Below are 27221 nucleotides of genomic sequence, written 5' to 3'. Positions count from 1 at the left end.
AGGAGCGGTTGCGTGTGATATTGGAAAACCAGATTGTAAATTTCAGGTGACTGCCGGCAGCACATAACCACAAAAGCCACAAAACATTATGCCTAGCAGTATTTTTCCACTGTTATTACATCTTCTGTCTACATCTTCCCTTGTAGATATTGTTTCCCCTTCGGTCGTCCAGAGGGAGCACTGAAGGCCACTTTATCTTTGCTGGAGAGGGTTTGTAAATATATATAAAAGCAGTTTATACCCCGTGAAACAGCAACTGTGATATAATGAAAACAGGTGACATAACTGCTCTTTAATGTGGACTGTAGGTCCTGATGAAGGATATTGTGACCCCGGTTCCACCAGAAGAAGTTAAAGGAGTGATCCGCAAATGTTTGGAGCAGGCCGCTCAGCTCAACTACGAACGGATTAAAGAATATGCGAAAATTGAAGGTAACCAGAAACACACCAACTTAAACATAATGACTGCTGGAGTGAATGTGTTATAATGTATGTAATGACTAAAAAAATAAACAGGCATATTGATCAAAGCAGTCATTTAAACATGTATGCTTTTAGATTGAAATGCCAGCGGTTGCGTGTGGAATTAAATAGGAGAAGACACTTTAATTGTTTTTTTACTGGACTACATGTTCACTCGCATCCTTTTTCTTACTCCAGTATGAGATTATACTTGTCACTGTTATTTATTTATTTGCACATGGTGACCTCACTTGGTTTATGGTATATTTGTGTCCATATCCCAAATGATTTGTGGCATCCCAAATTATTTGTGACAGTTTGTCAGTCACTTTCTGTCTCTCAGTCCAATAACTCTCTCCTTTGTTTCAGGCCTGCTTTAGCTCTGTGCTGTTCTGTAGGTCAAGTTGGCTTTTGTGTAGAGGTGTGTGAGTAAAAATGCATTCAAATCCAAAGCCCTGAAATCTGTTGATGTGCTGATCTCTCATTGTGCCTTGACTATCTAAGCTGTATAGTAACCTGGCCTCTGACATTTGACGACTGGACTGTGAGTTCAGCTTAACTGAATCCTCTCTGACTCCCAGCTTTCAGTCGATGCACACTCCCCCTCCCCCTCTCCCACTATCTTACTGTACCTCTCTGATTCCTCCAACTGACTCTGCCCGCACCCCTTTACTCCCCTGCCTTGAAATACCAGCAGCTCTCCTTTCACCTCTATCTTATGTTCTTGCTGAAGACCACTATCTTCCTCTCCCTGCTCTCTGCTCTGCTTTTTTTCTCCCCACTCCCGGTTTGGGCTTTGCCACTGTTATCACTCTATGTGACCTCTTGACGATGTGATAAGTGGCTTTCAACCTAAGGAATGCTGGGATTGAACACCTGCAAACCAGCATCAGACACCTGCATGTGCTTCGAGACATAACAACATGGCCTTTCTTTATTGGCATGGATTACACATCAAAAATGACAAGACATTTTATAATGTCTTATTCTCTCTTGCTGTATCTTTTCTTCCAGTTTACCCATTAAATGCATTAACATGCATTTTCTATATTTACATATAAAACTTTGATGTTGTTTATGCCTCGAAAGAAACCCCTCAGGGTGCTAAAGATACTAAGGATTTGAAACCTTACTATCTTGCCATGCTATGTAAATTTACTTTCCACTGTCCTTGTGAGGCGCCTGTTTGAAAATAAACCAAACATTTGCCTCCTGGCCAACAGAATGTCGTTTTCACCTGGACAGCCCTCTTCCCATCAGCCTCTGAACCTCTAGCATTCCCACCTCTGACCCCAGCCTCTTGCATGCCCCGATCCTTTTTTGTAGGAAAAAAGAGGGAAATGTATGAGCACCCTGTCTTCTGCTTGGCGTCTCAAGTGATGGATTTAACCATCCGTGAGTACCTTCATCATCCTCTCCCCAGTCTCTCTCCTTCTTCCTTATTTTGAGTCACCTCATCCCCCTTCTGCCTCTTCTCTTCCTTCAGAGATGTTGCTCCTGCCATGCTTGTTTTTATCTGTGCCTTTTGTCTGTGAGAGTGAGTGGGGAGCGCACCAGTGGAGAGATCTGAGCAGAACCACACTGAATCAGTCGGGGTCCTTTTTTTAGCACCATCTGTTTGTGATGGACATGAATGAGCAGTCTGGTCTGTAAGCTTCTTTCTTTTGGTTGGATGCCCATTCCTTTGACTTGAATGCATTTTTACATTGCTTACATTGTTATCTCCTCCAGTCATTTGGTCTGATCATGTGTCAGTGGTGTGCTGTGCCGAACAGGTAGGCTTTCTTTCACCGTGACACCACAGATAGTGATGGAGCATCTGTCGACAGAGCTATTGTATGGGGAGGACAGGACAGGGTGTAGGGTGTACGGGTTTAACAGCTCCTGTTTGTTGGATTCAAATCAACTCAAGTCACTCAGTGTGTCCTGTCTATGATCCTGGTAGCTGTTTGTGTGTCTTACCTGTTTACAATAGTCTGAGCTATGTCTGTTTGTTAACAAACATCTTATCACTTTTTTTAATTTCCAATTTTCCACAGGCTAAAAGTTCAGTGTTTCTGTTTTTTATTGTATGTTTGTGACGTTTTGTCTGTTGCCAAGAAACCTCACTCCCTGGAGCTGAAATCGTCCCAGCAGATTCTTTGAAAGGGTCACATAGTGATGAATAACGACTGAGCTTCCCCCCCTCACCCTGTAACGTGAAAATAACCCTAGAACTAATTCTAAACATTTCCTCTTTATCTTTTCTCTCCTTGTTTCTCGCTGAAGTTGAGAAAGGTCAAAAGGATCAAAAGGATCCAGGTGAACCCATGTTTAGCTTGTGGTTTAGCCACAGTGCACACATACATGTACATGCACACACACACACCTAATCCCCCTCACCCCTCCACACACACACGTATAGTGTGAATAGATACAGAACATATGCATGTATGCACATAATTTAACTGTATTGTACTGTATTTCCATACAGTATAATCTACACCTTTTTTATATACATTCAAATGTCTTGGCATGTTTTAAGCATCTCTTTATAGAGTAAGTACTTGGAGATTGTATTACTTTATATCATTTCAAATGCGGCACAAGACTGTTTAGTTATGGAAATTTTCTTTCCACTAATGTAAATGTTTTGTTATGTTAAGTGCTTGTATTTGGCTGAAAAATATATTTAACCATATTTTTTACATAAAGACATATAGAGTAATACAATCTCTTACAAGAAAGAAAGATTAAGTCCCATATTTGCCCACATGTTAAAGTAAAAATGGAAAAGATGGACATAAGCAACATTTAATGTTACCCCCATCATCAACTGGAACACATAATAGCAAACATTTTCACTAAAGATCATACTTTTGATAATGGGATCATATATGTACACAAGTTTCTTGATGTCATATATTACCTTATATAATCATACATTTAAATCAAATGTGCTAGTCATATAAGCATACTTAAAGGGTCAATACAACCACATAAAAAAGATAAAAATGTGTCCTTCTTTCATGGTATTTAGCCATGCAGTTTTATTGCAACTAACATTTTAACTGCAACTTTATTGGGGAAATTGGCCTTGTATGTAGATGAAACACAGAAAACACACAACAACATAATAATAAAATTAAAAATGCATTAAAAAAAAGAAAATGCATTTCAAAAAGCTAGCTAAAACCCACCACACTTGAAAATATACAACAATTTGCATCAGCAGCAACTTGTCCTCAACAAAAAATTATATATATAATTTGCCGATTCTATTTAACATTGTGGGACAGTCACACAATCACTCTTTAACTTTGAACTACTTGGTTAGGTTTAGGCACCAAAACTACTTGGTTATGGTATTGGTGGTGTAGAAGTTTACATAGGAAGTTATGTATCTACGTATAGAAGTTCATTTGGAGGTTACATTAAAATAAAACCTTGAGTTTTACTTTCAAACGGCACAGGAACAACACATTTAAAGTCCTGGGTTTGTTCAAACTGATCCTCTAAACGGCCTTTATCGGTCTTTATACTGCATTGCTTCATCTAAACTTCCTTCCTGTCCTGTCATAATTACTGTGGCCAAGAGATTTTGCGGTCTATCCACAAACGTCAGCAGGGGTAGATATAAATTGCACCTTCTGGCTCACAAAATACACAGATGATTACTAAAAGTACATTCAGCCATCTTTATCCAACCAATGCATTTGCAGCTGGTTTCAGATATTTTCTACCGTGACTTTTGCATGGCTAAATACCACCAGGCATATGTTTAAAATGATTTGTTTATCTTGTTTATTTGCCCGTTAATATTCTACAGAAGTTGGACACATTGGATATTGGTGTTCTGTGTTTGAACAAAGCCATAATAGATCTATTACATACCGTGTAGCTTCTAATTGAAATAAACATGGTGCTGATTAAGCAACAAATGTCCTCAACACTTTTCTTCAGGACCAAACCATGATACAAGCACTTTTCAGATATGTTCCCAGTGGCATTATGACCACAGAATATACAGTTACTGTAATACAAATCCATGTGATCCATCCATTAGTGTCGATTAAATGTCCCTAAAGACGATACCTCCAGTAATATTATCTCGGCTCTTTAGATATATCTCAGATGTCCCCCGGATGCTAGACATGACGATTGAAAGCGTAACCTAAAGTGGCAGTTAGGGTTTCTTTAATATAATTTATAACCAGGACCCCAAAATAGATACATGTTTCCATTTGGCTTGTGTAGAAATACCTAAGGAATGCTACTACTCAGTAAAATAATAGTCAAATAGTGAAAGACCCCCAATCAGAACTGCAGTGTAAGAACCACTACTGTTATATGTAGAGTTACGTATATATGTGCTTTTGATTTGTGCAGCCATTCAGTTCCATGTTCAAATTATACGCATATCATTTCACATAGTCGTACTGTTTCAAATATCCCATTTCATGACGTTTAACTGTCTTATCAAATCATTCTGTCAGCAAAGGTACAAGCAAATGATTTGGAGCTTTTGCAAATTATACGTAAACCCATGTTGATGATGTGAAAGGGGGCCGGAGCAGTTTTTAATGCACAAAACTTTAGTTGATGGCAAATATAACACAATCACACTGTAAAAATATTCATGATAATATTAATTACACACCTGAAGTAATTCATTCAAATGATTGTTTTATTCATTTATGAGATAATAGCTTAATTATAAAGAACAATACTCTTAAAGCATCTAATGAACCAAATATATGATGCTTTTGCTGTATTTTTTTTTTGTCTCGACAAAACCTATGACCTGCTTCAAAAAAGAAGGATTTTTGTATAAAACTATGCATAGATTATATTTAAAAAATTAGGTAAAACTTTATTGTATTCACCATTGACTAGTCGCTTTTAGGCATGTATATTAGTAACATACTCGCTCTTTATTAGTCACCATAAAGCACTGATTTATGTGCTAATAATAAGACAATATGCTACTAATATTCATGCTAATAAGCACAAGTTAATAGTACAGATGTATACCTTAATACATAGTTTTAAGAGGGAATTCAATATAGTTTGGATTTTTATTACAACGTAATATAATTGTAATTTATACTTAAAATGCAATGCTATACAATTATTTGTTCTTAGAAAAAATGTCTTGACAGATATTGATGGAGTTTTGTTACATTTTACATAAGTCAACCTTATTGCAACATAAATAGTGAGTAAAAAAACTTAAAAACTGTACAGTCAACTACATGGAAGACACAAGTAATGAAATATTTTTGCAGTGTGTGCTAATTGAGTGTTTTTTATCATGCCATGCGACAGCTCCTTATACAGATAGCTTATTCAGTACCGCTTCACAATATGCATGTTTTTGATGCCACATTGCACCTCCATCTCAACGCCACTATTCCCGTGCCTGATACTCCTCCAACATAAGTCTGAATATCCTACAAATACATTAGTTATGTTGCTTCATGTCATGCAGCCCAAAATGCACATACCAGAGAGAGCATGTTTTTACATGTTATGGTAGATAAACATCACAGTGTAAGTGCTGTGTTTATACTTTTATTAAACGGTCAAAAATAAAGACAGGAAAATCTTCTGAATAGTCATAAAAATCCCCCTGGAATCCTTCTCTGTGCTTGACTAACCACTCATCCCTCATCCTCATCCTTTTGTCTCAGAGAACGTAGGCCGCTTAGTCACGCCTGCCAAAAAGCTGGAGGAAACAATTCGCCTGGCGGAGTTAGTCATAGAGGTCCTCCAGCAGAACCAGGAACACCATGCGGAGGTGAGTGAGAACCCTCTCCTCCTCTCCTCCTCAAAACACTTTCCCTCTATACTCTCACTCTTATCTCACTCCGCCCCTCAGCAGGGAGTTAGTCTTATTATCAGCCTTCTATAAATAAAGCTGCTTTCATCTATGGGTAACTAAAATAAAAGCCTTTCAAAGATGAATTTAATTTAGGAGAGCTCTAATTGGTGTTCAACAGACCATGGCTACATGGAATCAGAGTGCCGTGTTTGAGCAGAGACTGTAAATTAGACATAAAATGATATAATGTGTGCAGTACTTTCTTCTGATCACAGCTCATAGCTTAGTGTTGCAGTGTTACATAAGCCATTGAAAGTGTTGAACATGGTAATATTGTATAGATTGTCCAGTATAAACAGAAGGCAGTGAGGTTAACAGAATGTAAACAAAAATTCAGGAGAATACATACTACTACTCACAAACTCTCCCATCACTAAATATTTTTTGGGTTCCTTTTGACACGATTAGAAGACGAAATAGTGAGTGGTGGAAGAAATACTAAAAGATGTATCTTAAAGGTGGAGTCTGCCATTCTGGACAAAGATTGTTTAAGCAATAGCTCACGACAGGCCGTGGTATGTTGGTATAATCCCTACAAACCACGGCCTGTCGGGAGCTATTGCTTTTATAAAACGGTTACCAACTATGGCAATATTAAAGTGATGGACGATGTAAACAGTGTCTATTAACAAAAATCATCCATTAAGCATTGTTCTTACAAAGAAATAGGCCCTCCTGACTGGCGGTCCTAACATAGCCTACCGGTTTAGCCTTATCAATCCAACCTCACAACCTGATTGACTGTGTTATCAATCAATCACTAATATTTATTTGTCACATGTGATCATATAAGGTACGATGGCAAGTTGGCGCTGCTCAGCGCTGGCTGCGGTGCTGAACTGGGTCACTGCCGAGACACTGACAATGGAGATCTCTCTCTCTCTTAAGAACATTCACTTATACATAAACAAAGACTGAAAGGATATAGATTTTCAGAGGGTCTCTCTCCATTTATTTAACATAGTAAGGCCACCATGGAGGTCGAAGTTGACCATAAATGTTTCCATTTTGTACGCTAGAAAACCAGTTTAATACTAATGGAAGATTAAAGAGACTGCCGTTCAAGCTGTTTTGGTTGCTTAGTGACGGCAGGAAGTACCAAGCAGCTCGTATAAAAAGATAAAAGCAGAGTGCTATAGAATTATGACGAGGAATTGGACGTCATAGCCATGGTATACGGGATTTATACCACGGCTAACAACTAATCAGATTGCTTGATTCCAGCCATCCGTTTTATAATGATATTTGAACTTAGCACACAAACAAATACACCCACTCCTGTCAGTGCTCCTTTTTTTAAATGTCCCTCTTGCTCCCACTCCCTATTTCTTAATACATCCTTAATACATGGCCTTTCCCCTGTCCTGTGCACAGACATGAACAAAATCACGTTGTGTGGCTCAGTCCCAGCCACTTTGTTATTTGCCATTTACAGAGCCAGTACCGTATATGAACCAAGCTGCAACTTCCGGCCTAAAGAATTAAGCCAATGCCAAAGTGCCAAAAACTGCAGTTCTTTAACTCGCCACTTAAGGCTGGCTTCAGAAGCAAGTCAATCCCCATAGACCCCCACTGTAAAATGCTGAATGAGTTTGGACTCTTGAGCTAATTTTCCCATTCATGACACATGCACAGTGGATAAAGTTTTATAAAGCTCACCCATTTAGTTAAGTTATTAAGTTATGGATAATTAAGGGTGTAGCTGCTCTGAGTGACGGATGGGTGCCTTCAAAGAGGGCATGTTTCAGCAACCATGCTTCATTCAACCAGGCTTAGTTCGACCCCTGCTCTACCTCGCCCGTAAACACACTGAACGGGTGGCTAGCAGAGACAAAAGGTGTTTTGGATTAGAATAGCTGACTCCACCTTTCGGTAAAAGTACCAAAAAAACATGAAAGTTACTATTATTATTATTATTATTATTATTATTATTACAAAGAAGTACAAAGTACCAGTATCAGCTAAACACACTTAAAGTATCAAAAGTAAAAGTGCTTATTCTACAGAAAATCAGCTGGATATTATTATAGTGTATTATATTATTAGATTGTGAATAATGATGAGACAGTAATATGAGATGATGAATGGGGTAATAAAGAAGAAAAACAAAGGTATGCTACACATATTTGTATTCCTTCTTTGGTACACAATTTAAAAAAAAAATTAATATATATATATTTTTTTGTGATGTGATGGATAATTAGGGCTGTACCGAATGCCTTTTCTTTTCTTTTTTCTTTTTTACCTTCGATGCTTCTATTGAGATTTTCAAATTAAGCTTTGAATGTCTGTCATCGAATTTTATGATGTCATCACCCTAAAAATGCCTCAAACAAAATCCTCAGTTTGGATAAGTGACTCATTGGATTAAGTGTTATATAAATCTAATTCATGGTGATGTTGTTGCTGCTTAACCGCCCTGTTAATGCACATGAGCCGGAAACAATCCTACACAGCCAGCACTGGAGTGATAGTATAATGCTAATAACATTAGTGTAGTCTAGTATATTTCTGAAAAAATGCTGACATTTAAACAGAATAAACAGACTTCAGAATGCATAAGTTAAATTAACTATCCGGTACAGCTCTAAATTGTATCTCTTCACCACCTTTCTACAGTTCAATCGACCTGAGAAGTTTAGTTTGTTTGTTTTTCAAGTAAAAATAAGACAGACAGCACTAATTTACAATCCACAATAGTTCTTTATACTTTATAATCTTTGTGTTTGATGTATATAAAATCTTAGCCTGAAAACTAGTAACCATTGTAGTCAGATAAATGTAATGGAGTAAAATATTTCCCTCAGAAATGTAGTGAAGTAAAGGTATAAAATAGCATTTCCACCACTGAAAATAGTTTATTTATTGCATCCTGTTTGCAGCTATAAACATTGAGGTGGTAGGAAAGCATGATGAGCATGTGTAGTTGTGTAGATCTGAAGGTGATCCAATGTGATCTTAGAATATACAGATAAAGCAGATTTATTGTATCTCTCTGAATATGCTTGACAGGCGGCAGTCACAAGTTCTGGAGATCAATCGGTACAGTATTTTTATTTCTTTTTTCCTCTTCAGTCCCCATCACGACCCCCCTGTATGGCATGTGCGCCACTATGGCGAGAGGCACCTTTTAGGCAGAGAATGAGCTCATAGATACTGTAGCAATGTGTGGGTTTTTAGTCATAGAAGTGAGAGCAAACATGTTTAAAAATTAAAAGGCACTGTAGCTTGCACAACATAATTGTGATCATAAAGCATGTTCATCGGGCCATAAAGAGGTTTCCTTTCTCTCCAAGCATGCTGAACCAGTAAATTTCCCAAAGTATGCTCCATGTGAACCTTTTGAAGTTTGATCCACCATAAACATTTGTTTCCCCTCCATCCAACGATTAATTTCACAGTCCGCACTTGCTCAAGCATTACTTCCCCAGCTTCTCCTCTTCCATCCCTCTCTGCTGTCTATTCTTAGTTTTAAAAACGTTTGAAGAGAAATGCCTCAAAAATACTTTACTGTTCTGTACATCTTCCTGTGTTCTCACTGTCATATGATTGGTGACTGTCCAAGCAGGGAAAAGAGGTATGTAGTCAAGCTGAATGAGAAACTCCCATAATGCTTTGTGCATGTCCAGTAGATGATGCCACGTCTCCTTCCCCCTCAGCATTAGTACACTCCCTCAGGACTGATCCCTTGACACAGTTGCATTGTTACTGCACTATAGTCTGTCTGGCTAAACACTGGGTGTGCCCTAGGGCTTTTTAGGGTCCTGTTTGTGTCTTTTAGCCTCTATCAAAGGTTGGCGGCCACTCCGCCTGGCGACCTTTGAGCGTTTTCCCCTCCCTCGCCTCTTGGAAACTTACACAATCCTCCCCTTTAATCCACCCTGCCCACAGCAAGAGTACCTCTCCTTGAATGTGATGGAGAAGAGCTTTGTTTGCTGCCTGTTTCTCTAACACTAGAACTGTCAAGCATTTTTTAAATTGTGGGAGTGGGCAGGTAAGTAGACAGGTAAGTCAGGTTTTGACTCCCATTGTGGTGGTGAAGCCAAATGGAAAAAAATTACAGAAAAAAATCAAATAAAAAATAAAGCATGCAGCATAATCTGGAAAGATCCAGCTTCGTTTATTGAACTTGGCAACATGTTAGTTTGAATGATAAGCAAATAAGCCAAGCCAAGACTGTCAGCAAAGCAGCAACTGTACTCCCCCTGTCAAAGGGCGAGGAAACCCTGACTGTGCTAGAACGCGGTCAGCTGAATATCAAAGACTTACTTAACTAATTGGAACGGACACTCCCAACACTAGAGATGCTGTGTGCTGCAGTCTTTGGTGTGCCTAGTCGGAGATGTGCATGAGTCACATTCGCATCTAGCGGCCAGTGGGTTTGTCAGTGATGTGAATGGTGGACCCCCTCATCTCTTAGCTTGAGAGAAAAGCATGCAGGGTGCTCCACCTGTGCATGAGAAAATCACCTTTCCCTTAAATCTATAGATTCTGTGATGAATATAACAAGGCACGAACATGCAACCTTACTGTCTGATTTCTGTGGTTACGGATAAACCTCCATACTTACAAAGAATCCCACTTTTAAGTTCTAATCAATAAGAGCGGTGGATTCAAACTAAGAGTGTGTGGTGGTAAACATACAAACATACACACACACACACACACACACACACACTTCACGAACGGTCCAGGCAAGTGTAATGGTGTGTCCTTTCCTCACTGAAAACTAGTACTACTAGTGTTCATACAACACGAGACAGTCACTCAGTATTCATGAACATTAAGTATAATGCGTACTTTAAAGGGTAATTTAAATTACCCTAACCCTACTTTTAAACTATTATTTATATATGAAGCAAAAGCCAGCCACTGGTTAGCTTAGCCTTAGCATGAAGTCTGGGAGCAAGGGAAAACCACTAGCACTGCTCTATCGAAAGGCAAATCTAAATCCACCTGCCATCACCACTAAAGCTCACTAATTAGAAAGCAATGTCTTGTTTGTTTAATGTTACGTGTGGTTATGTGTTAGACCTACAGACAGAGCTAGGGTAGCTTTTTACTACTGTTTCTAGTTTTTATGCTAAGCTAACCTATCCAGCTGCTGGTTTTTAACAGAACAAATGTGAGAGACATATCAATCGTTTAATCTAAGAAAGAAAATTAGCATTTACCAGACTATTCCTTTACATTACCATACATAGAGCATACACAAATCCAGTGGTATTTCCTTTTAACACCTGAGAAGCTCCAGTTGTGTGTATTATTCCCATCTCCCTTGTGTTTCTTCCTTGCGTCATCTCCTCTCTTTACCGGAGCCCTTGTTCACCTGTCTGCCGTCCCTCCTGCTGTGTCTCTAGGCGTTTGCGTGGTGGACAGACCTCATGGTGGAGCATGCAGAAAACTTCCTGGCCCTCTATGCCATCGACATGGATGCCGCTCTGGAGATCCAGTCCCCCGAGAGCTGGGACAGCTTCCCCCTCTTCCAGCTGCTCAATGACTTCCTCCGGACAGACTGTAAGCTCTCACGTTTGTTTTATAGCAACATGGTCTCACAGAAATCCGTGAAATAGCCACGGATTTCGCTTAACTCAAAATCCGTGGAATAGCCACGAAATAGCTCAAATTTCCGTGAAACTGACACAGATTTCGCTACAATGCAAGTTAATGACAGTCATATCCCGTGGCTATTCCAACATACAAAGTGATTATGTACATTCACTGAGTGAATATTTAGAAAATAAAACATAAATTTCTCGCTAGAAATGTGATCAAAATCCATTTTTATGCAGAAACAAAGTCAAAATATTAATTTTTTCACTAAAAATGAGAGAACTGTCCGCCATGTTTTTTGTTCTGACTGCCGGAACCTTGAAAGTCACATGACTTGGAACAAACCAATAGGAAAAAATATCAATGGGATGGCCAGGGGTTATGACTGTCTTTAACTTGCATTGTAGCGAAATCTGTGTCAGTTTCACGGAATTTTGAGCGATTCCGTGGCTATTCCACGGATTTTGAGTTCAGCGAAATCCGTGGCTATTTCACAGATTTCTGTGAGACCAGGTTCTTTTATAGACACCTCAGATATTTTGTACTGAAACAAAGACACTAATGTCTTCCTGGTATGGCCACTTTTTTTCCTTTTCTTATTTTTTTCACAGATCATCTGTGCAATGGAAAGTTCCACAAACACCTCCAGGATCTGTATGCTCCTCTGGTGGTTAGATATGTGGATCTGATGGAGTCCTCCATAGCACAGTCAATTCACAAGGGCTTTGATCGAGAGTCCTGGGAGCCTGTAAAGTAAGGAGCCTCCGTCTTTATAGATAGGCTGTAGGATGGTTGGAGATGCAAGGCTTTTATATTCAGATGACAGACTGACTGCGTGGAGGCTGAGAAATCTGGGCGAGCAGCTGTAATGTTCACCCAGGCTTCCTGCAGGTTCACTTTTAAAGAATGAGCCAAGAGTGGGCTGAATAACCTATTTATCCTCTGAAAGAAATGGGTTATTTATTCTGAAAATAGTCTTTGTCTAATGTATGTGTCTTACCAATTTCTCTCCGACACATTGAGGTCAGGGCAACACCTAATATCTCTGTTGTTTTGTTTTGTGAACTAACCTTCATAACGTGTGCTTTGACATGTTGCCAGAAATAAAAGGCCTTCGGTCTGTTATGTTGCTGTTATTATTTATTCGTTGTGGCGTTCACACTTTTGCATTTTTTATTGCAAAGATTATATTTCAGATTTATTATGGTACTTTTTGTTCTTGCTCTTTATTTGTGTTTATTCTTTTTTAATATTAAGTTGCTTCTTTTTCTCACTGCATTTAATACAGTATATGTGTGCATCATTAGCCCTCTTTACTCTGTAGGTCTTTGTATAATGTTCGTCTTTGAAAATGACTGTCGGTCTCGTTTAAGTGTGCAACTGTACGTTCCTGTCTTCACCTAATTTCTAATTTTAAGTTACTTTTATGATGAGTGTTACATGGCTTTTCTGCAGCTCCCACACCACTGTTATGGATTCTTTTTTTCTTTTTGTCTGTCTTTTCTGCAGGAGTTTAACAAGTAATCTGCCCAATGTGAATCTACCAAATGTGAACCTCCAAATTCCCAAAGTACCAAATCTGCCAGTGCCAGTAGCAGGACTGTCAGTTAACCTTCCACAAATGCCTAGCTTTTCTACCCCGTCATGGATGGCTGCTATATATGACTCTGAGTGTGTATTCAACTAGTTTACTTTAGAAATATTAAGCAAGCAGAGACTGCCTTGGTATGAAGATGCCCACAGCCAAAGATTCTTTTAAAAATAAGAAATAAAAAGTACAGAAAACGTTTTTTTCCTGTATAAACTGGAGATAAAAAGAAAACATTTTAAAAAAATCTGAACATAAATTCCACTATGTTGTCTCTTGAATTAATACTACACGTCCATGTTCATGCCAAGGGCACTCTGAGAGGTGTTAGAGTAGATTGGGTTCTGCTTTCTGAAATGAGAAATGCTCTCATTTGCCTCAACATGCATGCTGTTGAGCTGAGGTGTGGAGATACAGGCCAAAACGAAATCTATACAGCATATATTAATACTATATATTGCTCTGAGGCTATTTGGAAATTTTGCAAGTCAAGATCTTCGTTCCACAATGATGTATCTCCCCAGAGTTGTCGTCCACGGACATCTGCTTCAGTGATTTTTTTTAGCGCACTGTAGCTCATAAATGGCCGTAGATTCATCTCTGACCTTGACCACCTGCCGGTAGTCTTATTGGGAGGGAAGATAATGGGTTAGATTGGAGATGATAGAGCGGAGAGGCCGGTGTTCAGGCCTCCCCCTCTCCGTGTTATCACCTCCCCTTCTGACTCCGCATCTTTCCTGCAGCACTTAACCAATGAGCTCTACTCAGGATGCCATAAAAGGTCTGCATGTAATTCTTCCAGGGGCCCCTCCAGCCTGGGGACATGGATGTTGAGAGAGGGCCTGTGATAAAGTGAAATCAATTTAAAGATTTTTTTTTTTTTTGTGGGAACAGACTCGGCCCATTTTTACATGCCCTCCCTCACTTCTCCATTCCCTACTCCTTTGTCTTGACACAGTGTGATTAGCTGCTGTATCTGCAGTGACTTTTCCTGCATGTGGCCACTTCACATCCCAGTCAATAATCATACTCTACAGCATGGTTATTGAGTTGTTCCAGTAAACCCTGCCCGCTCCTTTTCACCCATACACTGACTGTCCAGAAACACCTGAATTGACACATTTGGACGGACCGGTCAGTATATGGTCGGAGTGTAATTTGACTGTGTTTAGGTGTGGAGGAACAGCATCCTCCTCTGCACCTACCACCACACCCCACACCCCTCTCTGCAGCAGGGTGACCTCTGTTCTCTGACTTGTTTGTGTGTGTGTGTTCATGTGTGTGTTTGGGTCGATGGCAGTAACGGCTCCGGGACGTCGGAGGACCTCTTCTGGAAGCTGGACGCCCTCCAGACTTTCATCAGGGACCTGCACTGGCCTGAGGAGGAGTTTGCCAAACACCTCGAGAGTCGCATCCAGCTCATGTCGAGCAACATGATCGAGAACTGCGTCAAGCGGTGCGTTTGGGTCCATGCATGAGAACAAGACAGACTGACAGGAATAGAAATGTGCTTTAAAATTTTATTTAATTCCTTAGATGAACCAAATGTTGAGAATGAACTGTTTACTGAATATTTCATATCAAAGTGCATATGAATATTTCACTTGCATTGCAGCACTCGGATGGCATTTGAGTCCAAGCTGACAAAGAGCAGCAAGTCCACAGATTTCCGCATCTCTCCAACATTATGCACCATGTTCAACGTGATGGTGGATGCCAAGGACCAATCAGCTAAATTGTGTGCAATGGAGATGGGCCAAGAGGTAAAAACGTCACCTGAGGCATTGAGTGCATGTCAATAAATGGCTATTAGTATAGTTAGTTTTATATACGCAAGAAAAGACTCTGTTGAATTGTTTATTTGTCTCCCTCTTTTGCAGAAACAGTACCACACCCAAATAGATGAGCTGATCGAGGAAAGTGTGAAAGACATGATCCAGCTTCTGGTTGCAAAGGTACGACTGTATATCAACTGGGAAGACAAATGTATTATTTGTCATGTTACTTGTAATTGCAAGTTAGGATTTTTAAAGATGGTAATGTCGGTCTGTCTGTTAGTAGGTTCGTCACTTTGGTTCAGGCTGAAGGAGGTCAGGGTGATACAGCCACAACCTGTTATATATATCACAATATAGCATGTTCTCTGGGAATCCAATGGATTAATAGTCTATGTGAAATAACCAAATTTTAAAGCCTATTCTTCTAAACTCCATACTAAATGTTAGCAAACCAGCACCTATATGGTCCACTTATATCCACAAATATCACAAATAGATATTATAGATAGATATGCTTATTAGTGCATGTGAGAACCCAGTGTGTTGAAAAGTGATACCATGAGTTGTCTGCAGGTGTTCGTATGTGATGAGTTGGGAATGAGAATCAGAGCCGGTGTGAAAGCAATCACTGCTTACACTCTGAACTACAGACATGGACTGAATGTCATGTACAGCACCTTTAATTGCTATATATTTGCAAAACTACTGATATTTCCATCAGCCTTAGCTGTATATTGTGTTTAATGCTTATTAACAAATGCTAAATTAACGGTATAACAGTATACCTACTTAACATCAGCATGTAGCACTGTCACTGGGATCATTTTTATCATTCTAACGTCAGCAGTGCTGCGAGCGTGGCTCTAGGCTCTGGTGGTGGTTAAATTGTTGATGAATCCTGTTTTTTCTCTTGTTTCTCAGTTTGTTGCCATTCTGGAGGGCGTGTTGGCAAAGATTTCCAGATATGACGAAGGCACTCTTTTCTCTTCATTCCTCTCATTCACGGTGAGATGAAGCTTCCACTGATTCTTCCTTACTCCTCAATACTTTTTGGATATTGTAAATGTGTATTGTAGCAATGTATTTTAATTTAAAAACATATTTATATCCGTAAGGAAGTTATAAAAGTATTGCTTTGGATCAAAAAAAGATACCCAGCTCAAATAATAATAATAATAATAAGAAGAAGAAGAACGGAATAGGATTGTTGTTATCTTATATCTCTGTCTGTCTGTATTTGACATTTTTGTTTTGATTCTAGGTGAAAGCTGCCTCTAAATATGTGGATGTACCTGTAAGTGCAATGACACCCACCTCATGTGTGCTCATGAGCTTTTGTGTGTTTACCTGATAAAATTTAACAAGCTACTGTTTTACTTGACTCATCAACAGAGCTTCATTTTTGCCTTTTTCATTACAGCAATTTGCCAGTGTTTGCTTATTCCTCTCCTGAGCTCCGACCTTGCTCTCTTTCTCTTTTTACAGAAACCTGGAATGGATGTGGCCGATGGCTATGTGACCTTTGTGCGCCACTCTCAGGATATGCTTCGTGATAAGGTCAATGAGGAGGTGTATATAGAAAGGTTATTTGATGTAAGTAGGATGCCGTCTCCTCCTCACAAAAAGGGAGGGGCCTTCCAAAATGTGACTAAACAACAGGGCAGAGAGGGATAAGTCCCATTTTGAGAGCAGGAAATATATTTCAGCCTGGCAGAAGAGGCTTTTCTGATCCTCTCCCCCCTCTTGACTTTACGCTTTCTCTCTGTCTCTCTTCTCTCTGAACCTTAGCTGCTGCCCTCTGCAATCTGGTGTGCATTGCCACAGTGCTTTTGGGCCTTTGTGTATTAAAAAAAAGGAAACTTTTATTTACAAAGAGTCCATAAAAGCATCCTCAAAAAAGGATTATCTGAAGCAGTGCTCTCTGGAAAGAACAGAACTATCCATAGTGATCACATACCAGCACACCAACATGTTCTTTTAGCTCACCACTGTGCTTTCAGATACTTTCCACAGAAAGCATGTCAGCCTCCTGAATAAATGACACTCAGCCCTCTCGGCCTCAGTCCACAGTAGAGCACCCATGCAAGTTTCTCTGTGAGCTGAAAATGCTGGGTGAAGGATGCACTGCTGGATGGGTCAGGGTGACATAATGATGTCAAAGTCTGAGGCTGACATGTCGTATACCCTTGGTCTGTTAGAGCAGTGGTTCCCAACCTGGGGGTCGAGACCCCACTAAGAGATACATTACATTACATTACATTACATTACAAGATACATTTCAAGGGTCCTGAGATGATTTATAGTATAGCAAAAGAAGAAAAAGAAGAAAAACTCTTCTGCTACACAGTTATTTTTAATCAACTATTTTCAAATTTGAGCATTTTCCTTGTGAAAATGTGTTCAGCAGACTGTTGCACCAGTTTGAGTATAAACTCAACACTGCATGGTTCACTGTGACTAAGTGTCATATTAAACCAAGTATTTTGTATAAATGCACCATCTGAACCAAGGCAAGGCAAGGCAAGTTTATTTGTATAGCACAATTCAACACACGGTAATTCAAAGTGCTTTACATACACATTAAAAACAGCAAGACACAACTGAAAACAGTAAAAACAGTCAATTAAAACAGGGAAATAGAAATAAAAATATAAATAGGATAAAATAAGATACAGCAGGATAAAAAAAGAGATAAAATAATAAAAAGCACAAGTCAAACATTGCGTAGTTAAAAAGTAAGGGCAGTAGAGTAGAGCAGATAAGTGTTAAAGTTAAGAGTACGCTGCAGTAAACAATAGTGTTTTTAGTCCTGATTTAAAGGAGCTGAGCGTTTGGGCAGACCTCAGATCTACAGGTAGTTAGAACCATAACTGCAATCACAGAAACCATTGGCTATTGGTTGGAAATGTAGCCTCAAGGGGCAAGTGCCAGTAATTATGGAGCTCTGGTGTAGCAAGCTCATGTCGATAACATATGCTGTATTATTTGCATATGAATGCAGATATATTTTTAAAAAGCTACTAAAAAGCTAAATCGTTGTCAGATAATAGCCAACAGGCTCAGAGCAACAACCCCTGGGTCTTAAAGGTGAAGTGCCTTAAACCTGCATTCTTTCTAATGGCCAGCAAGGTCGACTCCACTGGTTGCAAAAAAAAAAATCAATTTTATAGAAGTCAGTGAGAAAATGACCCTACTTCTCACTTTACTGTTTATTACATCAGTAAGCATTTTCCTAATTGGTTTAGGGTCTCAATTATAAGTTTAAAATCTTCAATATAATATGATGGCCATGTAGTAAATTATGGTCATATTTAGAGTAAAATAGATGTTAAAGTAGGGTATGATTTATGGTTGGGCCACCCTGTGATTGACAGGTTGCCAGAGTGGTACACTCTGTTTTATTCTATTCTATTTTTGGCTACATCCACTTCTTTTATACAGTCAATTATACATGCAGTCAACCAAACCGGCTCAAACATGATTTTGCAATACTACTCAGACTTTAAATGGACTAAAAACACAAACCAGAACACTTCTGATACAAAAAGACCAAAAGACAACAGAAAAATAATTGGAAACTATTTTGAGATATAATTAGTCATTGTGTTAAAAATAAAACTTAAAAATAAAACCTAATACTAGCAAGTTACATCTTCTCTTCTGGGAGAATATGTTGCTCTTCCTCGTGCAACAGTTTGTAGGACTCTAAAATGAAGCAATTTGAGACAGAAACGTCAATCTTTGACAGCTCACAGTTAATAGGAATATATATCCTGGGTTATCTGGGGGTTTATGAGTAGGCCTGACATGGCTGTTAAAGGTTGGGAACCAGTGTGTTAGAGGGTGAAGAGAGCACTGTCTTACAAAAACATAATCCTAACGGGATACATTGACAGCAATGTGTCCTCCATGTGTGATTCGAACGACACATAATGCTGTGATGTGTGTGCTTCATGTCATTCAGAAACTATTTGTACAGACCTGTGTCTCTACAGGTGTGTGACGGCTTTGTGTGTTTGACGGATTCTCAGTTCTGTGAGGCAGTGACGTGAAGTTTTTTATGTCTGAGAGATACTCAGAAGTCTACCTGTGGTTTTATATTTTTATGTTGGCTGTAGAAGCGGCAGTCTTGTGCCAGATGAATATGATTTTTTTTTGTTTGTTTTGGAGTGAGGAGTGATGCTGTTGTGAAGTGGGTCTGCTTTTGTCTTTGAGGTCCACACTAGCTCCCCCCGTCTCCGTCTGTGTTGTCAGTTTTTCTAGTGTGGAGTTTTTCCCCCCTCGTGTCCTATGTGTGGCCCCAAAGTGCACTGAAATCCTACTCAGCACTGTCATGTTAAATTCTTCTGAAGATTTCTCAAGCTTTGAATGTCTTAGCATTTTAATCCTAACTTCAGTTCAAGGATGTCTATGTTTTTCCTCTTTCATTTGAATGCATTTCCATCTGTCCATTTGCATGCATGTGAAAACAGTTCCTAGATGTTGCATAGGCTCTACTTTATCTCTCTTTCTTTCACTAATTAATTTCAATCCTTTTTATCTCCTCTTTTCTGATTAACACCATTCCTGCTGCCTCCTCTATTCAAAAAGTGGCACTTATCTCTAGTGTTGCGTTGCGTTGTTTTATCACATTATGTTGGTTGGCATGATTTTAGAGTCAAATAATCTTCCTGTGTACATCTTCTAGCATGACCCTCCTCCTCAGAGTTCTGCCTCATTTGCACATAGAGCAGTCTTCCTTAGCACGTACTCTGCCACCCACCCACCTGCGAGGTCTGCATGCACTGCACGCTCAACTCGACTGTGAAGTGGACAGGCATCTGCATATCCGGCCTCAAGTTCAAACCTTTCAACCATTCACCTAATCTTGATCTAAATAACCCTCGACTTCCAACACCCAAAGAAATTAAATCCTCCCACTTCTTATTCAGGCCGAAGAAACCTTTTTCTGCGTTCCTGCCTACTCACATGTTTAAAGTTGACTTCTTTTTTCTTGAGATTGGAGGTGTGACAACTGTTTCTATTAGACTTGGGTGCTGTTCTCTTGTAACTTTAAACAGTCTGGGAAACTGCCACCCAAAGTGAAGAAGTAGAGAAAAGGTACAAGAAAATAGCACCGCTGCTCCCTGCCTGCTAACCATTTACTCACTCTCATTCTATTTTTCTTTTGCTAATGAACTCGTGTCAAAGCTATAATTTCAATTCCCCATACAGTAGTCGCTTTCTATCTTCAGTGTAGGGTATTTAAATGCAGCTCCGCATTTCTACTTGAATAAATTATAAATATAGACTAAGTAATTGCCTTCAATAATTGATGGGCCATGCAGCTTTTACAAAATATTGACTTGTGGAACTTTTTTTTTTTTAGTATTTCAAAGGGTAATTACAGTTCGAGGCAGATGAATCTGTCATTGCTTTATGACTTCTCTCGGTTTTATTATGTTCTTCAAGTAGCAGAAGTAGCAGTGTTTTTTCAACGGAATTTTCATCTAAAACTGCTCTTTTCAGCTCTTCAGAGTGTTATAAATGCAGTTTGTGTGAAAATGTCACAATCGTGGTGTGCCTGTGTGCGTTTGTGTGTGTGTGTGTGTGTGTGTGTGTGTGTGTGTGTGTGAGTTGGCAACATTTACTGAAACAAACACCAAGGCCCAAATTTAATTTATTTTAGTCTCAAGTTATTTTAGTAGATTTATTTAGATCAATTTCATCATTATAGTCAAATTATTATTGGACTAATTTGAATGTTTAATTCTTAAATATCTCAGTGAATAAATAATGTTTCAGTATAGATAAATCTATGTTTAATAAATGTAAGGGCCTGAGCTTACTCAGGTTCTTACAAGGAGTGATGCAGACCTAAAGGAAAAGTTTGACATTTCTGACTTTCTTGTTGATAGTTAGATGAGAAGATTGATACAACTCTCCTGTCAGTTTGCTCAATTTGAATTTTGAACCAGTAACACGATGCTAAGCTGGTAAACAGGAAACAGCAAGTTTCCTGTCTAATAAACAGCTGAAATAAGAATTTACTTTTAGTTTCAAGCGGGACACACACACACACATGTTCATCCAGTAGTAAAATGTGGAAGTTTATTTTTTTAAACCAAACCATGTTCTGTTTTCCTAACCATAATTGAGTGGTTTTGTTGCCTCAGAGTTTTATTTTGAAAAGCCACCATGGATATAACAAGTAGAAACAGACACTGTGTCCCTGACACATTTAAAAACTGACACCTGACACAAAACTGAAACTGTACCCGACCACAAGCTTCAATATCCCTTAAACAGATTTTATCGGTATTTATACTACATCACCTCACTTCCTGCTTCTCTCCCGTCATAATTTATGGCCACTAGAGGTCTCTGCCTGACAGCAAATAAGCACTACCTCCTACCTATGAAATGTAGTGCCTCTTTTTTTCAAGGTATATCCAAAAACCGTGTAAGAACAGCCTTTTGTTTTAGCTGTAGAGATGCTGGAAGGTAGATAGAGTTCAGAGCAAGGTTAGCTGTTTCCTCCTTTTCTCAGTCTTTATGCTAAGCTACACAACTTTGCTGTAGTTTTGTACTTAAGTTAACACAAGAGTGGTATTGATCCCTTTATTTAACCCTCGGCATTAAAGTGAATAATGGTGGTTTCCAAGATAACAATCTATCCCTTTAAGACACAATTTTCTGCAAAACTTTTGTTTAACTTTGGCCATTTCTCACAAGAAATTTTTATCTTTTCAAACACCCACACAGTCCTGATAAAGCACCTTAGCTCACCTTTAAAAAACTACCCAAGGATGTGTTTTTCGAAACTTTTGACTCTGGCTCTTCATTTACATTTGAAATATTAGAAAAATATTTTAGTGTACTAGATGAAGACAGAGAGTAATCATAGCAGAGGATTTTTTTTTCTTAGATTTGAAATGCATAATTAAAATAAACAGAAACAAGCACACTTTACTGCAGCTTGTTAATTAGTTTTAGCTGATAAGATGTATTTATTTGAACATGACTTCATACTTACATTAATCTAGCCCGTTGACTTTCATTGATCGCTGATTCTGAGTCATGAAATGAAAGAATGTCTGTCTGTTGAAGTGGGATAGAGACTGGATATTAATCCTCACTAACTGGTGTGTGTATATACTGTACACATGGGTGAAATGAAACGTAGCCTCACATGGATTAAAGCTGCTAGCAGGTTTTACTGAGGTAATGCTTGAATACACACATGAGGGTGCTTGAAAGTTAATGTTATTGTCATATACTGTACGTGTTCAGTTGTAGTTCTTTATGTGTGTCGTAAAAGTTAGTTTTATGTTATGATGTCTTGAGTATGTGTGTGAGTGTGTGTTTTGCTGGAGAGTGTTGTGTTTATGTGTTTCAGCAATGGTACACTGCCACCATGAACCTGCTGGGGACCTGGCTCACTGAACGCATGGATCAGCAGCTCCACGTCTACCAGCTAAAAATCCTTATCAGGATTACAAAGGTAAGATGGGAACGAGGCATGAACCGGTAACGCTTTATATTAAGGTCCTTGTAATAACCATTAATTAACAAGTAATAAGGCCCTTGTATTTGTGTTTATAAGCTTATATAAGTGTTAATAATGGCATTACAAACACCCATGACCCACCCATTATGTCTTTGCCATGCCTTTATTAATCTTATTTTGTTTGCTTATTGATATTAAAAAATACTAAATTGCTCATCTATTATAAGTTAACTATAAGTTAACTATGCTTTTTGCAACTACCGGATCTAAAGCGAGAACAATGCCTTATTACTTGTTAATTAATGGTTATTAAGGACCTTATTATAAAGCGTTACCCATGAACCTTCACACCCTTATACATGGTGTATGGTATATCAAGGTTAGGCCTGGGCAATAATATGATCACGATTAGTGATCGCAATAAATTACAGATTGATCACGGTCATCAGCTGTGAGCATATTTACTTGATCATACATGTCGGAAATGCGCCGGACAATAGCCAATCAGAGTCGACCTTTTCCTGCTCCAGTACTGTTTGTAAATTGCCGGAGAAGTAAAGAGAAAGCCAAATGTAGAGCTAAGCGTGGAGCTGAGTTCAGCAAAATAGATGTCAGCCATGACCTGGAGCAATAAACCAGGGAGGTACAGGTGAATGTTGGGGAAGAGCAAAGGAAATAACAATCTATCCACCGCTGTATTCATACACAGGTGTGGTGCGTTCAATAGTGTTGGAACGGCTATGGTGCGTTCAGGAGCGTGAGACATATAAAACTTACTTAGTTTTCAGTACAGATGCTTTAAAACTGGCAGTTAAAAAACAATATAAAAAAATTGTGATAATAATCAAGATCGGACGATATGAAAAAATATATCTGTTTTTGCTTTTTTTGCCATATCGCCCAGCCCTAATCATGGTATTTATGAAAAAAAACAAGAGCTGAGCTGCTGGTAATTGAAGACATCGTCTAGCCTACCTAGACAAATCTTGCTGGGTATAAATACTTATAGTTATAGTGCTGAAACTTTGCAGACAGAACATGCAGATGAACTGCACCCCGCCTCCCTCCATGTCGCCATAGCATGAAAAACATGGAAATTGCAAGCTAGCTAGCTATCTAGACAGCTGTTAAAAGATTAAAATGTGTCAATGTAATGCATCTACACACTGTCACAAAGATCGTATTAAAGCACATTTCTATCGTCAGATGAGTGCCAACTTCGTTCAGTTAATTTTCTGTAACAAGTGTAGCGTTAAAGTATGGCGGGATTATCAAGCTAGCAAACTAGCAAGTGGTCCAAACGTTAGCTAGCTTTCGTGCTTCACTGCTTACAGGAAATGAACAATAGCGTGTGACAGTGCTGGCTGTAAATGTATGTCCGATCTCCGCCTCTAGGAGACTTTGCAGCGATTTCAGATGTAAGATTATTATCGGATTTGTACAATAATTTAGCTATTACATACATTTGTACATCTTGGCTTTACTGATCGTACAAAGTTGGGTGGAAAAACAATAGAAGATGTCTACCCTGCTAGTAAAGACTGACCTCTGGTGGCGGGTCCTGTGCACTACAATACATCAGTTTAACCCATTGAAGCCTGGAAAGCGGATACGTCGTTTTGTAGTATTTGTATAAGCTCTCAAATACTTTTTGAATTTCATTTCTATCTGCTACAGAGGCTGAAATATCTATTATTTAGTAGAAGAGTTGACACTTTTTTTCCCCAGAATTTCCAGAAATTAGAGGCTTATTTTAAAATCGCCCAGTGATTTTTCAGGCCTCAATGGGTTAATACGGCATGTCACCTTCAGAGAGCAGCGTCTGTATTTTTGGTTATTTTCTAAACACCCTGGTTTACCATGATACTGTGACACCGCCCAAGACTAATTTTTGCTGATGTGTTTGTCCTCTTTTAGAAAAAGTACCGGGACTTTCGCCTGCAGGGGGTCCTCGACTCAACCCTGAACAGTAAGATGTACGACACGGTGCGCAACAGGCTGACCCTGGAGGAGGCCACTGCTTCAGTGAGGGAAGGAGGCATGCAGGGCATCTCCATGAAGGACAGCGACGAGGAGGACGAAGAGGACGACTAGAGCCCGTACACTGACACTCCAACCCCGCCCCCCCTCACCCCGACCCCCTTTCACACTTTTGACTTTAGCCTGGTTACCGATGCATGTACCAACTCAGATAGCCACTCTAGGACCTCTTTGTCAGCTCGAAATGCCTATGAAGGAACTATTAACTATAAAAATAGTACTTATACTGAGGAAAATCTAAATAAAAATGTTAAAAAATAACCATGATTGGCAGTTTAGCTGTGTCATGATAAAGATAGCACCTATCTTTGATTCATTCATTTCTAAATTCATTTCTATGTGTTACTAAGCAATATGGAGAACCATTTGTTTGACAATGTTGAGTGAGATTAATAGGTGTGTCCCTGTCCAATGCAAACCTATATGGCGCTTCTTTGTCGTATTCTACATTCATTAATGGTACATTGTCGTGATGATGAGTGTGTGGACCCTTTTTTTTTGTCTTGTCTGTTTTTAAGTGAATGCCAACTGCTTCAAACTGAAAATAAACCTCTGTATTTGTTTACGGCTGTTACAGATACACTGTCGTCTACTCACTGTTATTAACATCAGCAGTAAGTCTAGACCTGCATTTTTATCATGTGTCGATGCTATGTGATCTTATCTCAATTACTAATTAGACACGGTTCAATGGGAATCATGAACTTCGACGAGTGGGTATTCTAGAGATGCAATATTCTCATAGCTCCATTTTGATAACTTGGGAGATTCTATTTTTATTTCAACATTAAAAGGCCTTGAAACAGGTTCTATTTTAATTGAGTTGCACTTTTACAGAGAAAAGAGCAAAAATATTTTTTTTTATTAAAAAAAAAAAAGTTGGTCCGTCTTTGTTCTGTAATTGTGTAGAATGAGATGTCTGGCATTTGTTTGGGTCTCACTGTTGTTTTGTATATATTATATAAATATATATATAAATATAAAATGCTGTACATTGCATTCTGAGCCATCGCTGCATGCCTGTGGGTTCCCACCCTCCCCAAACGCTTTCTGTTTTCTGTGTGATTTATCTGGTGGATTCATTCTTGCTTTTGCCTTATGAAAGCCAACAGTTGTAATATGCAAGAGCTGTGGCCTCTAAATAAAAATTACTGTACATGTGCATCTTTGTGTCATGTTTACTAGCTGCATGTCCAGCTGGGACAGTAGTTACTCAAGTATTTCACTTCAGCGGCTTCCAATCTGATTCATAATTTAGTCAAATTTGAACACACAGACATGAAACATATATTTCTGATTCACTTTGACTTATATATTCAAAGGATATCATTCCATTGCAAGTAAACAGCCAGAGGGAGTTTTCTTCAGTGTTAAAGTAGTGCAGTGGTAATTGTCAGCACAATCATACTTTAAACTTGTACTCATTTACTACATTTTAGAGCATGAATATTGTACTTTTTTTACTCCATTACATTCCTCCATTATGCTGCAACATTTTGACTAATATTAACAGAATGGAAAATTACCTCAGTAAATGATGAAAATGATAAAGTTTAAAAAAGGGTTAAAGATAGCATTCATTACTAAATCAAGCATGTGTACCTGCAAAAAAATGTGTCTTTTAATGTGCATTATTCTGTATTTTTTGTGACAAATTTGTGTTTTATGCCATTTGTTCTAAATATTTGATACATTTCGAAAGAAATTGAAGTAATTCATGGGGTCAGAAATGTTGCTGCATAACAGAAATTAAATTCTACGGATAAATATTTTTTCATACAAAACCTATGAACATATATATATATAAGAACTATGAATTATGATGCATTGTGATTAAAAAATGAAAATTAAATATTTAAAAGTAGCTCCACCTTGACAAGCTGCATTATCAATTGCTAATGCACTACTTACAATAATGCAATTTTAAACATTCTGCAAAATAAGTGCTTGTCATACTTTTTTTTGCATGCAGGACTTTTAACATTTAACATGTAACTGAGTATTTTTCCCAGGACTTTTACTTGTGTGGCATCTGAATACTTGTTCCACTGCTGTTGCTCGGCAACACACGGCCAGCAGGCGGCGACAGGGTGCTTGATGTAACTTCAGTTTAAAGGAAAACTCCTCCATCCGCAGTTCCATGTAATACAAGGATGCTGTGCACCCAAACCCAAACTTTATTTCATGAATAGCAATACAGTTCACCTATTAAATAACACTATTACACTAGAATATGGTATATGACAGCATCATAGAAATATATGGCTATGATACTATCATATAAACGTGATATGATGAACAAAACCATTTTATTATTTAGTTACAAAATAGACTTCACTACCAACCTGGTGGAAATGCACTGAGGCTAACACACTGGATACCTGGTCCGTTGAGCAAATGTCAGGAACTATCTGGTTTAAATATCAGCATGGACCTCAGAGGTGCACG

At 38.7% G+C, this 27221-nt stretch overlaps 1 protein-coding gene across 9 annotated transcripts in view; it reads left to right on the top strand.

The window, feature by feature from the left end:
- The window catches only part of cadpsb (Ca2+-dependent activator protein for secretion b), an 84455-nt gene extending 58520 nt beyond the window's left edge, over positions 1-25935 (top strand). The window contains exons 14-30 of one of the 9 annotated variants that reach the window (XM_059329279.1): positions 1-46; positions 147-210; positions 309-432; positions 1789-1857; positions 6135-6241; positions 9338-9367; positions 11686-11842; positions 12490-12631; positions 13388-13549; positions 14767-14922; positions 15082-15229; positions 15347-15421; positions 16166-16249; positions 16506-16538; positions 16730-16837; positions 22623-22727; positions 24651-25935. The exon at positions 1-46 is cut by the window's left edge and continues 56 nt beyond it. In XM_059329279.1, coding sequence (XP_059185262.1) covers positions 1-46; positions 147-210; positions 309-432; positions 1789-1857; positions 6135-6241; positions 9338-9367; positions 11686-11842; positions 12490-12631; positions 13388-13549; positions 14767-14922; positions 15082-15229; positions 15347-15421; positions 16166-16249; positions 16506-16538; positions 16730-16837; positions 22623-22727; positions 24651-24827 — 1787 coding nt within the window. In that variant the 3' untranslated portion in view covers positions 24828-25935. Of the gene's footprint in view, positions 47-146; positions 211-308; positions 433-1788; positions 1858-2730; positions 2764-6134; positions 6242-9337; positions 9368-11685; positions 11843-12489; positions 12632-13387; positions 13550-14766; positions 14923-15081; positions 15230-15346; positions 15422-16165; positions 16250-16505; positions 16539-16729; positions 16838-22622; positions 22728-24650 lie in introns of all 9 variants that reach the window. The other 8 variants (XM_059329281.1, XM_059329285.1, XM_059329280.1 and 5 more) reach the window with 8 other exon arrangements.
- Positions 25936-27221: the final 1286 nt, after the last annotated feature.

This window comes from Centropristis striata, chromosome 3, assembly GCF_030273125.1.
Source record: "Centropristis striata isolate RG_2023a ecotype Rhode Island chromosome 3, C.striata_1.0, whole genome shotgun sequence".
Taxonomy (NCBI): Eukaryota; Metazoa; Chordata; class Actinopteri; order Perciformes; family Serranidae; genus Centropristis; species Centropristis striata.
This window is presented reverse-complemented; position numbering and strand designations above follow the sequence as displayed.